Here is a 12,749-nt window from a genome sequence, read left to right as displayed (position 1 = left end):
AGAAACTGTACAAGAGTTCTAGTTTCAGTTTTACACAGAGCCGTTAAAGAAAAACAAAACAAAACAAAAACAAACAACCAAATCCCGGAAAGATCAAGACACATTCATCTCCACACCAGTACATGTTTTGTCAATCTTCCAGGCACAAGATACATGGCACAGGGCATTCACAGTGCAGCCAAATAAGGAACTTTAAAGTCAGGAGATTCTGAAGAACTTTCAGGGAGATTGTGTGTCTTACATGCATTTTAGGCAAAAATGATCCCACAATCAGAAGGATTTTTATATTCCCTTGTCAGGACATACTGAAGTTCATTTTCTTTTTCTCGGGGAGCCTGCTAAAGAGACAGAAAGACTTAGCAGGTCTACTTTGCTGGACATGTACATTCATATAATCCTGTCAATAATATACAGGAGGAATTTAATAGTGGACACTGACACTGGTATCCATTACTTTGCCTGAATCCTTTGGACTAATATTTGTATGTTTACTGTAAAAATTGATAATTTCACATGAGTAATGTTTTTTTTTTTTTTAATAACCTAGTCAGCTAGGTAAGATGAACTTCACATTTTTTTTTTTTTTTTAATTTAACGGATTCAGGACATTGGTAACTGGGGTATATGCATGAAAAATATTTGCCTGCTTTTATTTTTGAGCTTCTTCTAGTTGTGCTTCTTTTTTCCGCTTCTACAGTACCTGATTTTTTTTTTCTCAGCAAGGAGTGACAGTCTTTCTGAGAATGGTCTCCCTCATTTAAGTCTATCACTCTATGTGTTCTGAGCTGATGTACATACAGAGTAGGCGTATAAATATATCCCTTTATTCTGTTTCTTACTCAAACCCAGTCTAATTCTAGAGACTATCAACAGAGGTCTTGGTCACACGCAAGAATACATGTATTTGCAAATACATGGGAGAATACCTCAGAGCAATTCAAAGGAAAACAAGTTGGGCTACAAAAGGATTGGAAGTTTGAAAAGAGTTAACAGCCCTGTGAGGGGTACCTCTTACCCCCCTGATAGCTTAGAGAGAGGGGGGAATAATACCAAATCTCTGCTCCATTAAGCTCTACCATTGATCAGGAAATAGTTCCCCACTTTAACCGCTCTAAACAAAGATTTATTTACCATTGCCAGAATGTTTGTTGGGACAAAGCGTTATCAAGGTTAATTCTTAACCATGAAGTTCAAGGCATACATTCTTTGAGGTATTTTACTTGCACTAATGTGTTTTTACTGGGTCACACCTGTTTGGAGAAAACATATAGTGCAGACATAACTTGACATTTACTGAACCTGACTGATGCTTCTTGTTTCAAACCAGTTTCCAGTAAATTGGTATTAGGGAAACGCATAGAGGCAGAAAAAGGCCACAAATCAGTGACATTTCAATCAAACAAGTAAAAATAGTATAGCTTTGGGAATTCATGTCAAGATGTCATCCCATGTGAATTCTTTGAGGTGACATGCATAACTTGATTTGGTCTATATCCTTGGTAGTCAGTATCATAGCAATCCAATGGACAAAACACAAAGACATACAATACCAAACAATATGATAATCATCCCAAACTGACAATTTTTGGTATGCTTGCATAGTAAAATCAATATAATTTATTAATTTAATATAATAATACTGCTTTCATTGGGACTAATAAAAAAGTCAGCTAGCCTGCAAGCCAGGTGGGCTGTACTGAAGTTTCCCACAAATCATGTAGCCAAGTATAGTATACTGTAAAACGAGGAATTTTCGCGTGCACTTTAATTTCGCGAATTTCGCGAGCGCCAAGATTCGCGAAATTAAAATGCACGCGAAAGTTCTTGTTTACACTATATGCATTGAACACCAGTGGCACTTCGCGAAAATTTCATGCAACGAAAAAGGCTGTCAGCTCCAATTCGCGAAAATTTTATGCCGCGAATATCATGTTTTACAGTACACTGTAAATGTGACATATCTGAGTGATGGCCATGGCAGTATTTGTAACTTAAACTTTATACTGTTAATCAGAGGTTGGAATGAAATACCAACGAAATACAAAGAACAGCAGAGAGTTCCGATAATAGGTTTTCATATCGCTGCCAGTCACATCTCTTTTTATGATGGTATATTTTGTAATACATCTTAACAGTTCTACTGGAGTTTGTAGTTATCACAACATTTGTGTATTGCCCAACTGTCTGTCAACATGCTATCAAAATATCCTATTTTATATAGGATAAAAAAGGATAGGATATAGGATATAAAATATTCGGCATTCACATATCACATATATATATATATATATATATGTAAAAATGCATTTGTCTGTAAAATCGATATTTACATAGATGATTTTTGAGAGAAGGTGTTTGCATGGCGTGGTATATTAGATACACTTGGTTTGCGGTTCACCATGTATGTATAGTCCTTAGAAGGACTGTTGAAATGACAGGAGAAAGATAGAAAGAAAGGTTGGATGAGAGGTGAGAATTGAGTAAGAGTATTCTTTCTGGAGTGAGTGTAGTCCTGAAAAGGACTGTGAACCAAGGAAGTATGGAACCAAGGAAGTATAACTCTAACTCTCCTATACTTCCTTGGTTCCATACTTCCTTGGTTCACAGTCCTTTTCAGGACTACACTCACTCCAGAAAGAATACTCTTACTCAATTCTCACCTCTCATCCAACTTTTCTTTCTATCTTTCTCCAGTCACTTCAACAGTCCTTCTAAGGACTACACATACATGGTGAACCGCAAACCAAGTGTATCAGATATTTACATATTTGTCCTTTTTATATTTAATTTGGTAAAAAAATGCAAGTGGGTACTGGTCTATGAGTGATTGCCTCCTTTATATCAACAGCATCACAATATTCACACAATTTCTGTGAATGGTTGACCTATCATATTCAATTCAGGATGAAAAAAAACTTAAATATCCATGTCTACATCAAGTTTTTAGCACGACAAATCATTCTGACTGTTTGACATTGCACTTCTATGTACCGGGACAATTTGGTGGAGGGAGAGCTCTGGAAGCCGGAATCTATTGTAAGTTAGTATGTAATACCAATCACAATGTAGTTCAGACTGCGGTGTACAATGTAGCTTGTTCCTTCCCTACAAAATTGTCCAAAGAGATGGAGACCATCATTTATCAGGGGCTGCTTCATCACAAGTCGTCAATTTCATGACTCATCCTGTAGTAAATGAATGGGATACATGATGTCGGTTGGATCAATGGTTGCTGGGTGTGGTCTGCTGTAGGAAACAAAACCATGACAGCAGATGGCATGCCATTGATTCTGCATCCAGACCCACGGATGATGTACAGTACATTGTCTGTACACCCTGGCTACACAAAGCAATTGCTCACTCCACAAGCCAATCCTTCCCATGCAAACTACATCTCAGATAATGTTGGCTTGCCATTACACTGCTGTGAGATTTTAGTTTAGTTCACTGTAGATTTGAATGTTATTTACTGTAAAACATGATATATTTGCGGCATGAATTTTTCGCGAATTGGAGCCGACGGCCTTTTTTGCGGCATGAAATTTTCGCGAACTGCCACTGGCATTCAGTGCATATAGTGTACAAAAGAACTTTCGCGTGCATTTTAATTTCGCGAATCTTCACGCTCGCGAAATTCGCGAAATTAAAATGCACGCGAACATTTCTCGTTTTACAGTACTTCTGCTACATTCTAGACTCTAGGTTGATTAAATGTCACACTTGCATCATGCCATTATATACCATACAACAGTGTGCTATACGAGATCAAGGCATGATCATTATTAAGTAGCAAGGTTCTCGGTAGCACCACATAGCCTAAACTGGCAGAAATTGCATTACATTTGTTCTGTACATTGGCCACACAGTCAACACAACAGAAAGAAATGACTTCAGCGAAGCTTTGATAACTCGGGCTGTTTTCACACGTACTGAGAGTGTAGGCCTAATGTGTAATTTAAATCCCGATTCTAATGATGCACCACTAGAATCATGATTCAAATTATGCATTTTGGCCATGTGTACATGCAAACTTGAATTGGAGAGGATGATGTAAATTGCAATTCCAATCATGATTCAAATGGCGGTCCAGGTGTTCTCCAATCAAGATTCTCCAGAATTACAGTACAAAACAGTCAGATTGACTTCCAAATCTTGTTCGTAGGGCAGGGTTTATGGTGACCTTTCACCCACAGAAAAACTGCGCTCCTCAAATGCTCACACTGCAGTCAAAGCGCATGCTACTTCCCACTCAAGAGTGACTGATGAAGACTTGGAATGAAGCCATACCTCCTCTCCTCTCTCTGAAATTCAAAACCGCAGAATCCGTGATGCCTTCCTTGGTTATGTATAAGGGACAGTAATTCAAGTTGTAATTGTACAAATAGTTGTAATTCAGCATTGCAATCACATAATTCTCAATCCATGTGGAAACAGCCTCAGACTATAAGCAGCACTGCAACAAAGAATATAATGCATTCAATAATTTTCTTTATCCATACATGTACAATGTAGGGAGTATATTTTGTTGTTTTTTTGCAGGTAATCCTCTCTTTACAGAATATATAAGACAAGAGAATGGTTGATGATCATTATTGTCTATAGTGCAGTACCAATATACTGTTATATTAAATGGGTTAGTCAAATACCGGTTAGTGATTGGCTAAACACAGTCACGTGATGGGGGCACATTGGTTATGTTCGCCCATGGGCAGAACATTTTTGTAATGTTCTCCCATGGGAAAACATTTTCACGTACCAAATGACAAACGGTACCAAACGATTGAACGATCATATTTTTCACGCAATCGATAGGATGAATTTTGCCTATTCCATACAATGTGAAAAGCAGATGACCGATTAATGATGGTATTTGACTAATTAATCCATATAATATAACAGATGATGATTTTTGTTGTCGGGAACATGTACCAAATGTTCCATCCTCAGGGTGTGAAATGCTATTTCAGGAGGCTATAAGTCTCTCGACTTCGTCTCGGGACTTATAACCTCTCTCAATAGCATTTCAAACCCTTCGGGTGGAACATTCGGTATGATCCCTCACCTGCCAGTCATCATCTACTGTATACGCCGAATATTTCACAAGGTTTTTATTTTCGCGAATTTCGCAAGTCAGGTGCTATTCGCGAAATTAAAGACACACAAAAATATTGACTCTGATCCCAATATGAATGTGCCGTATGCGTGCTCACTTCTCCGTTCAGTACAGGACTCCACGATCGCGAATTTAACCACTTGCAAAATCATCGGGAATTCCCGATTTGCGAAAATTTAGACTCGCGAAATATATGGCGTATACAGTATATTTAAGAACTGCTTTTTGGTGCATGGTTGATATTATTGCCCCGAGGGATCTCAACTCCGTGCTATGACCAAAGGAGCTTGCTCCAAGGGTCATAGCATGGAGTTGAGATCCCGTGCGACAATGATATCAACCATGCCCCGAATAAAAGCAGTCTATATCTGTTCTATATACCCTGAAATAAACTAAAATTCAATCTAACTTGGCCAATCGCGATTGCGCTAGCAAGTTCACATATCATGATCATCAGGTGCTACGAGCATTGCACAGTGATTGTATTGTGAACAATGCAGCACTTGGCCATGGCCCCGGGATGTAAACGCAAGCATTTAACCAGTAGGTAGTCCGTGTTTCATATACTGTAGACCTCTACACCAAATAAAACTAATTGAAATTGCCTTTACTGATTACATAAATGTCATGTTGCACATCAATGATGGCAGTGGTCCCTACAGCCAGCTGCGACAGAATTCACACACTACGAATTATACAACTAAAATCGAGGCACTAGTTCTAGTAGAATCTACAAGTACACTGTACAATGTTTTACAGATTGTGGAAAGAGTTGTTGTCTGTCTGCGATGGACTTAACACACAAAAGCTAAAGGCCATGCCAGAGGGCCTTCGCACTCACCACTTATTCAATCAACACCAACTTTCAGAATACGGCAATGAATATTTGTTCCCAAAAACAAAACAATACAGAAACAAGTGGCACAGCTGTTATTTGTATACAATGACCAATTCTGGAAAATTAAGAAATATCACACAGATGGCCATTCAATCCAGGAAATCTGATGATACAATCTAAATTTCAGTGAATTTTATTTGCTGTATTTTTAGATGATTATATTCACTCATCAGTACCCTTCCAGTGAATCAGAAAATGAAGTTTGCTTCAGTCTTAAGCTGTCTCATGAAGGCATATAAAACTCTCTGTAGCAACACATCTATATGTTATACCTTTGACAGTCATTGCACTTTCAGTCAATGCTTTGACTACTATGTGAAGACAGACACTACCCTAAACCCTTTGAAGACTAGTCTCAAGTAGTCTTGGCTTGGGGTGAATGGGAAATATGTGTTATAATATGAAAATCAGTCTGTCTCCAACAGGTTAATTAAGACATATCATTTCCTCGTTAAGTAGCCACTTCAGAAGAGTCCATCAATAGAACATTCATAAAGCCAAGGCAATATGTACTTGAACATGTCTCAAAGCTTAATTATTTGAGTACGTGGTGTAAGGGAATAATTCTTACCATTATAATCCACTATCAGACATCTTGTATACCATGTTAAAATTTTGTTGTGTTTCTTTGAAAGAAAGGGTAATGACATTAAAGGGAACGTATAGTTTTGGGTGAGACCTAATTTCAGGTTTCTAACATTATTCGGTGAGATTATGAGAAACAGCTTATGAAATATGAAAGAGCATGTAATTCTATGAGGAATTCATCATTTATTTGATTAAAATTGGTTTTGAAATGGCTGAGATATCCAAAAAAGAGTGATTCTAATAAAGTGTGGGACCCACATTTATTACGATTGCTTTGTTTTACTTTGTTTTTGGATGTTTCAGTCATTCCAAACCCGATTTTCATCAAATAAACTTTGAATTCCTCTTAAAATGGTATGCTCTGTACTATATCATAAGTGTTTTCTTGGTATCTTGCAAAAAGTTAAAAGCCCAATTCTCATCTCCACCAACACTGTACTATCCCTTTAAATGTACACAAGACATGATTTTATCATGCCACATAACATGCACAAGCCCTTAAAAAGCTTACTCAGTCTGGCACTAGGAACCAGCTTTTAAAAAGAAATTATGCCCTGTATATCTTAGTGAAAGAAGATATACCACAACACTCCTTTGAAACACCAGAAACTGAATAAAGGTCAAAGAAATGTCAGACTACATGGACAAAAGATTTTCACCTTTTGGAAGCATTGTGTTCCACTCACAGTCACCCCTTCCTTCCACACAATCTGTGCTGAACTCAAAAATTCATTTGATTTCAGTGACACATACCACGTGGTGCGCAAACTATAGCATGATTTGAATATGCAGTTGGTAGTTGATATCACATTTCTGCAGCATACTTACAGGCCTAGAACCAGAAGATCAATATTAGGCATGATGTACTCCAATGGACAAAATAGCTAAATATAACAGGCAGTTATCTGGTAGGATTAAGAGCCTGCCTAGGGAAAGGCAATGAAAAGCATTCAAAGAAATCAATAAAGATCTTACTAAATATTACACTCTTGTCTGACATGCTATGTGGATTCCTGATAAGGATAGCTAGGTGAATATTCTGAAAATCCTATGGAACATGATTCCACAAGTCAGAAATATCAAAATTGTGTTAAAATAATCTCACAAATTTGCACCAATGTGGACAGTTTCCAAATTTGAAGAACAGCAAAATTTCTTACATTCACTTTATTCAGACTATGGTTCATCATATTTCAATCAGAAATGAAGTTCTTAGCTGCATCATCATTGACGATAGAGGAAATGCTCTTTCAACCACACAGGCTCATTCACTGTGCACTTCTTCACTAGCAATGAGATTTATGATATGAAAAATTCAAAGTGTCTGTGTCTGATTTTGATTGAGAAATAGCCTGGCTGACCAGCTGCATGTTTTCCATCTGGTCACCAGGAATATATTATATTATGCACACCTTAGATAGGTGACAAAACTGCAGCACTTCAGTGGTGAGCATTCATTGCTGAGCTCAGAGCAAACAAAGTTTATAAAATCACTCTTGTCTGTGACTATTACGACAATGTTATAGGATTTTAGCACAGTTGTCAGGCAACTGTCACCCAAATATTGCAATGTTTGTAATGTCACGCTTTTCACTAGTGGCATAAATATTACCACAGCTGGAACCTCAAACACACAGACAAGCTTACTTTTTCAATGAATAGATATGTGATATTTGGCATTGCTTTATAACAAACAATTACTATAAAAGTTAAATAACAAACCAGCAGTCTGTGTAAAGAGTGTGCTGATATTCAACACCTTGGGGTTTGTGATATCCAAAGTTCTGTGTATATGCTTTTGTAGAATCTTATTTTGACTGCTCATTGCAAAACAAAAAATGCAGATTCATGGATACTACGTGTAGGTGAGCCACAGACATGAGAAAATTCCTTTTACTCAGACAATTAGGTTTGTTATTTCTTAGAGTAAGGGCTTGAAGAAAAATCAGACATTAACCTGAATACAGTCTCTGGTCAAAGTCTTACCTGCTGATACAGCTGCCATGCATAAATGACTTCCCAACGCTTTAGAAGTAGGTCCCGCAATAGGGCCAGTAATTGGGCAGTGCGGTTGGAGATGGAACGTGGCGGTCCAAGCCGCAGATTGCAGGTAGACTCACCACCTGACACATGGTATTCAGCAAACATTTCTGCCATATTCAACTATCACTCTCTAATGACTGAGTTTCAGTTCAAACTAATCACACCAATGCTTGCAATGTTGACTTCACAGAGTTCTGCTTTAAAAGTGATGGCATCCGTTGTGGCAGAAGGCCAAATGTACGATGATATGTTCAGGCATGCTCAACATGCAGTATATGACTTCTCAGTTACAACTGAGTTCAACAACCAATGTTAATATGTCTTTACTATGACATGAAAGTGTCCCAGTCTAGGCTGTCCACAGCAATCAGGGCACAAATTATTCACGGAATGCATAAGATTTCCATTTCTCTCTCATGTGTCTTTCTTTGTACACTTTCCATTAACAGCATGCTATCAGAAGAATCCCGGTGTAGATGACACATACTGTCTATCAGACAGAAAACGAACAGTCTACATTCTACAGCGAGGGTTTATACTGTAAACAAGAAAAAATATTTCCACAAGGAAGATGTCCTGTAAGAACAGAACATATCAACAACAGAAATAAAACAACACTTTGCATGATCCTTATCATCAAAGACCATGCTTCTCCAAGCCTCTGTCAAACTAAACCTTTCTTGTGATAAAGACATTACATTAAACAAATTGGGAAAGCAGATCCCACACATAACTAGGTCAATACGGTTCCATATGTGTTCTGTTCTTGTCCTCTCACAGTTATCAAATGACTTCCTTCCAAATTGTGCACATATCAACCAGGATGATCCATAACATGATCTATAGCATCAAAAAATCAGAGTGAAGTGGTACACATATCTGAGATCCCTGTATCAGGCTATAGAAGACAGGTTCTTGTGGTCACAGGATGTAAAATACAATGCATCTCCTTCCCCATTCTCAAACTGGGCAGACTTTAACACAGTCAGTGACACAGATTCTGCACTGTGTCCATGAACTTCAGTGAATATCACTGAAGCAAAACCTCCTCTTCCACTTGTGGTAAAACAAGTCAGTTACACAGGCGCATCCAATATATCTGCCCTTCATATCACTAGTCCTTCACTATTTTGACAAATATATGAAGCATACGATGAGGTCACAATGAAATATACGCACTCAATCAAATGCAAAATCTTCTTACTCTCAGACAAAATCCTCCTTGTGCATGTATTTGTCCATCCGTTTGACTGTACGGCTGAAGTAACGTCTCAATTGTGTATGTCCACTCAATCCAATCAAACTAATCTGATTCACGTGTTGGAATTCCTGCTAAATCTGCCTGTCTATCTTTCCCATATTGACACAGATCCTTTAGAGCAATGTGGATGTATACACAATAGAATTCACAAAATCACAGATGCTCTGATACAGTGCATACAAACACAGTCAGTGGGAGGTTCATGGGAACAGCTGGCACGATGGAGCAGTCAAGGGAAACCCATGCACAAGTTAGGAGTGGAGGCAGTTGGTTGAATTAACATCTTGATCCCATGTGGCCACATCCAGCATCAATTTGAATACTGTACAAGCTGACGGTCATCACACACATCACCATCACATTTTGGCAATATCCATCCAGAGGAATTCTATGATGAAATTGATATCATTTTGTACATGATATTACAATCTCCTCTCACAGGCGAACAGATAGGACAGATCCTACCGATGGTATCATAAACTCGTGGGGAGATATGCTGTGCTTTCCTTCCCACTCTTCCATGTCTCTCTCTTCCTCTCTCTCAGCCTCTGCCTGCCTGCGTCAGCGACCAACTGTGAATCTCATTTTCTATGCCTCTGCATGCTTCCATCTGCTACAGTACCTAACCAACCAGACTGCTGCTGTACGCATGGCACAACATCCCAAGTTCAGGTGTAATTGAAGTGTAACTCAACACAACAGCAGCTGCCCAACGCAAGAAGTGAAAATTGATTCCAACCACACATAGATGAGTAGTATGATGGGTTCAGTCAACTTATCCTACATGAGTTATGAGCCCTTTACTATGACAAAGGACTTGTTTTCAGACAGTCATCCAGACGAGTGTTACCATACGCTCATTTTGATGGGAATTTGTAGGCATACACAGATAGAGGCAGCTTCTTCAAACTCAATCATGCATCAAGGCTTGGTTTTATGTTAGTTTCAATGAAGTGTAAAGAATAAACACTTTGCTATGAATGCACAAAGCTACTTGTATAACACTTGTAGGAGGGAAAATCTACTGGTTACTTCATATAGCACCTACACAAGAATGCTTGTCATTTGTCTATACATGAATATGCTTTGCTTTTATTTGTATATTGAAGGGTGTCACTGAATCAACTTTCTCAACAAGGTCACAATAATGAAGGATTAATTAGCACTCTCAGCTCAACACAGTAAAAGCATGTGAACACTATCAACACAGGTATGGGAAAAAGTGCATTGTAATATCAACAGCCCACTTAAATTCCTTTCCTACAACGTTTCTATACGTTCATCCGATTATCAGATTTAGTGTGGAGGTGTTTTTTTTTTGTGTGTGTGTCAGTAGGTTAAAAAGAGAAATGCAGCCTACTTTAAAAAAAAAAAGGGAAAAACATACGGTTGCCTTATCCAAATGAAAAACAAGTATGATATCAATCAATAAACTGGTTTACCAATATATTCCATTTAATCTAGGCCTACCTCACAGACATTTAAATGGCTGTTCCTGAAAATCAAAAAGCTTGTCTGAAGCTTATCCACCATGCATGTACACTGACTTCAAAGTATTAAAATGCATTCATGAGTTTATACAAGGGGATGACATAGCTGGTTATCAGCATTCTGAGGTAAAATATCCATGAATTCAGAGACTGTGGTGATGTGCTTGCTTTATTTAAAGTTTCTACTATCACCTTTGCACAAAATATTGCATGGCTTCTAGAGCACCTAATCATTGCTCAGCATCACTATATTCTCAGTAAAGTTACACTATCTTATATTTTCATGTACTTGAATCTCTGAAGTTCTCCTGGATTTATGATTATAGTCTCAACCACCAGGTAGATAAGACAGATCCAAGAAATCTAACACATGATCTGCAAACATATTTTGAATCTACATAGGCCTACATAATTGCTCAAATCATCTTTAATGATGTTTGTACAAGACTTTAGATGAAATGAATGAATGAAACCAGGTATAATCAAGTGAAGTCACGTGGATACACGTGTATTGTAATGCATGCAGTCTCTCTAGCAATGTATATGTCAATTGTTCACTGTAGACAATAGTCAGGCTCTTATATACCAATAGAATCTTTCTATAAAATCTCATCCTAGGCCAAGAAGCCAGGCAATGTATCATATTGAGGACTAGGCCTTGTTTGGTCTCATGCAGCAGACACCAAACTAGTCAGGTGTTAAAAGTATGTCAAGAGAGGCCGAGGAGGCAAGAAGAATGAATGAGCACTTACCTCTAGGAGAGACATTATACGTTTTGTGGAAAAGAGAGAAAACAGCACAGACAGATGTGGCAAGGCATACTGTGTGACTAGATGTGGCTCTACAGAGCCATAGTCAAGTGAATGGCAACACAAGTCTATCTTTTCGTTTCTCTTCAGTGGTTGCTAGGTTTGACTAGCATCACAATGTTTAGTATGTGTATGTGACAAGCAATGTATGTCTGATACTACAGGCTATTGATCTCCAGGCAAAAGGAAAATTAAGGATGCAATAGATTAGTGTGAGGAAAACTTGAAACGCATCAATTGGTTGAATATGACATGACAAAATGCAGCCATAGAAAGCTGTCTGGCCTGTTCATGCCTATCCTCCCCTCAGCTCCAGGATGAGTCATCACTGTGAATGAAGGAGGAGTGTCTATTACATCTCATTAGACCATGACCTGTAATAATGTCACTGACTTTTCACTGACTGCTGGTTGAGGACAGAACGATCACCCAATGAGTCTGTCATGCTGCTCATGTTATTTTCATTCCTTCCATACATACATGCACTTGTTTCTATTGAACAGCCCCCAGTTTTTTGCCTTCTTGTTTACTAAAAAGAGTTATTTAT

The 12,749-nt window shown here is 38.2% G+C and overlaps 1 protein-coding gene across 1 annotated transcript in view; it reads right to left on the bottom strand.

The window, feature by feature from the left end:
- LOC139721026 (dixin-like) overlaps nucleotides 1-8,747 on the bottom strand; it is a 49,983-nt gene extending 41,236 nt beyond the window's left edge. Inside the window, exon 1 of the mRNA XM_071632357.1 lies at nucleotides 8,586-8,747. Within this exon, the coding sequence (XP_071488458.1) occupies nucleotides 8,586-8,747 (162 nt within the window). The remainder of the gene's footprint in view (nucleotides 1-8,585) is intronic.
- Between the last annotated feature and the right edge of the window lie 4,002 nt (nucleotides 8,748-12,749).

This window comes from Diadema antillarum, unplaced genomic scaffold (genome assembly GCF_040938485.1).
Source record: "Diadema antillarum isolate AM-2024a unplaced genomic scaffold, OU_Dant_1.0 scf00000136, whole genome shotgun sequence".
Classification (NCBI taxonomy): domain Eukaryota; kingdom Metazoa; phylum Echinodermata; class Echinoidea; order Diadematoida; family Diadematidae; genus Diadema; species Diadema antillarum.
This window is presented reverse-complemented; position numbering and strand designations above follow the sequence as displayed.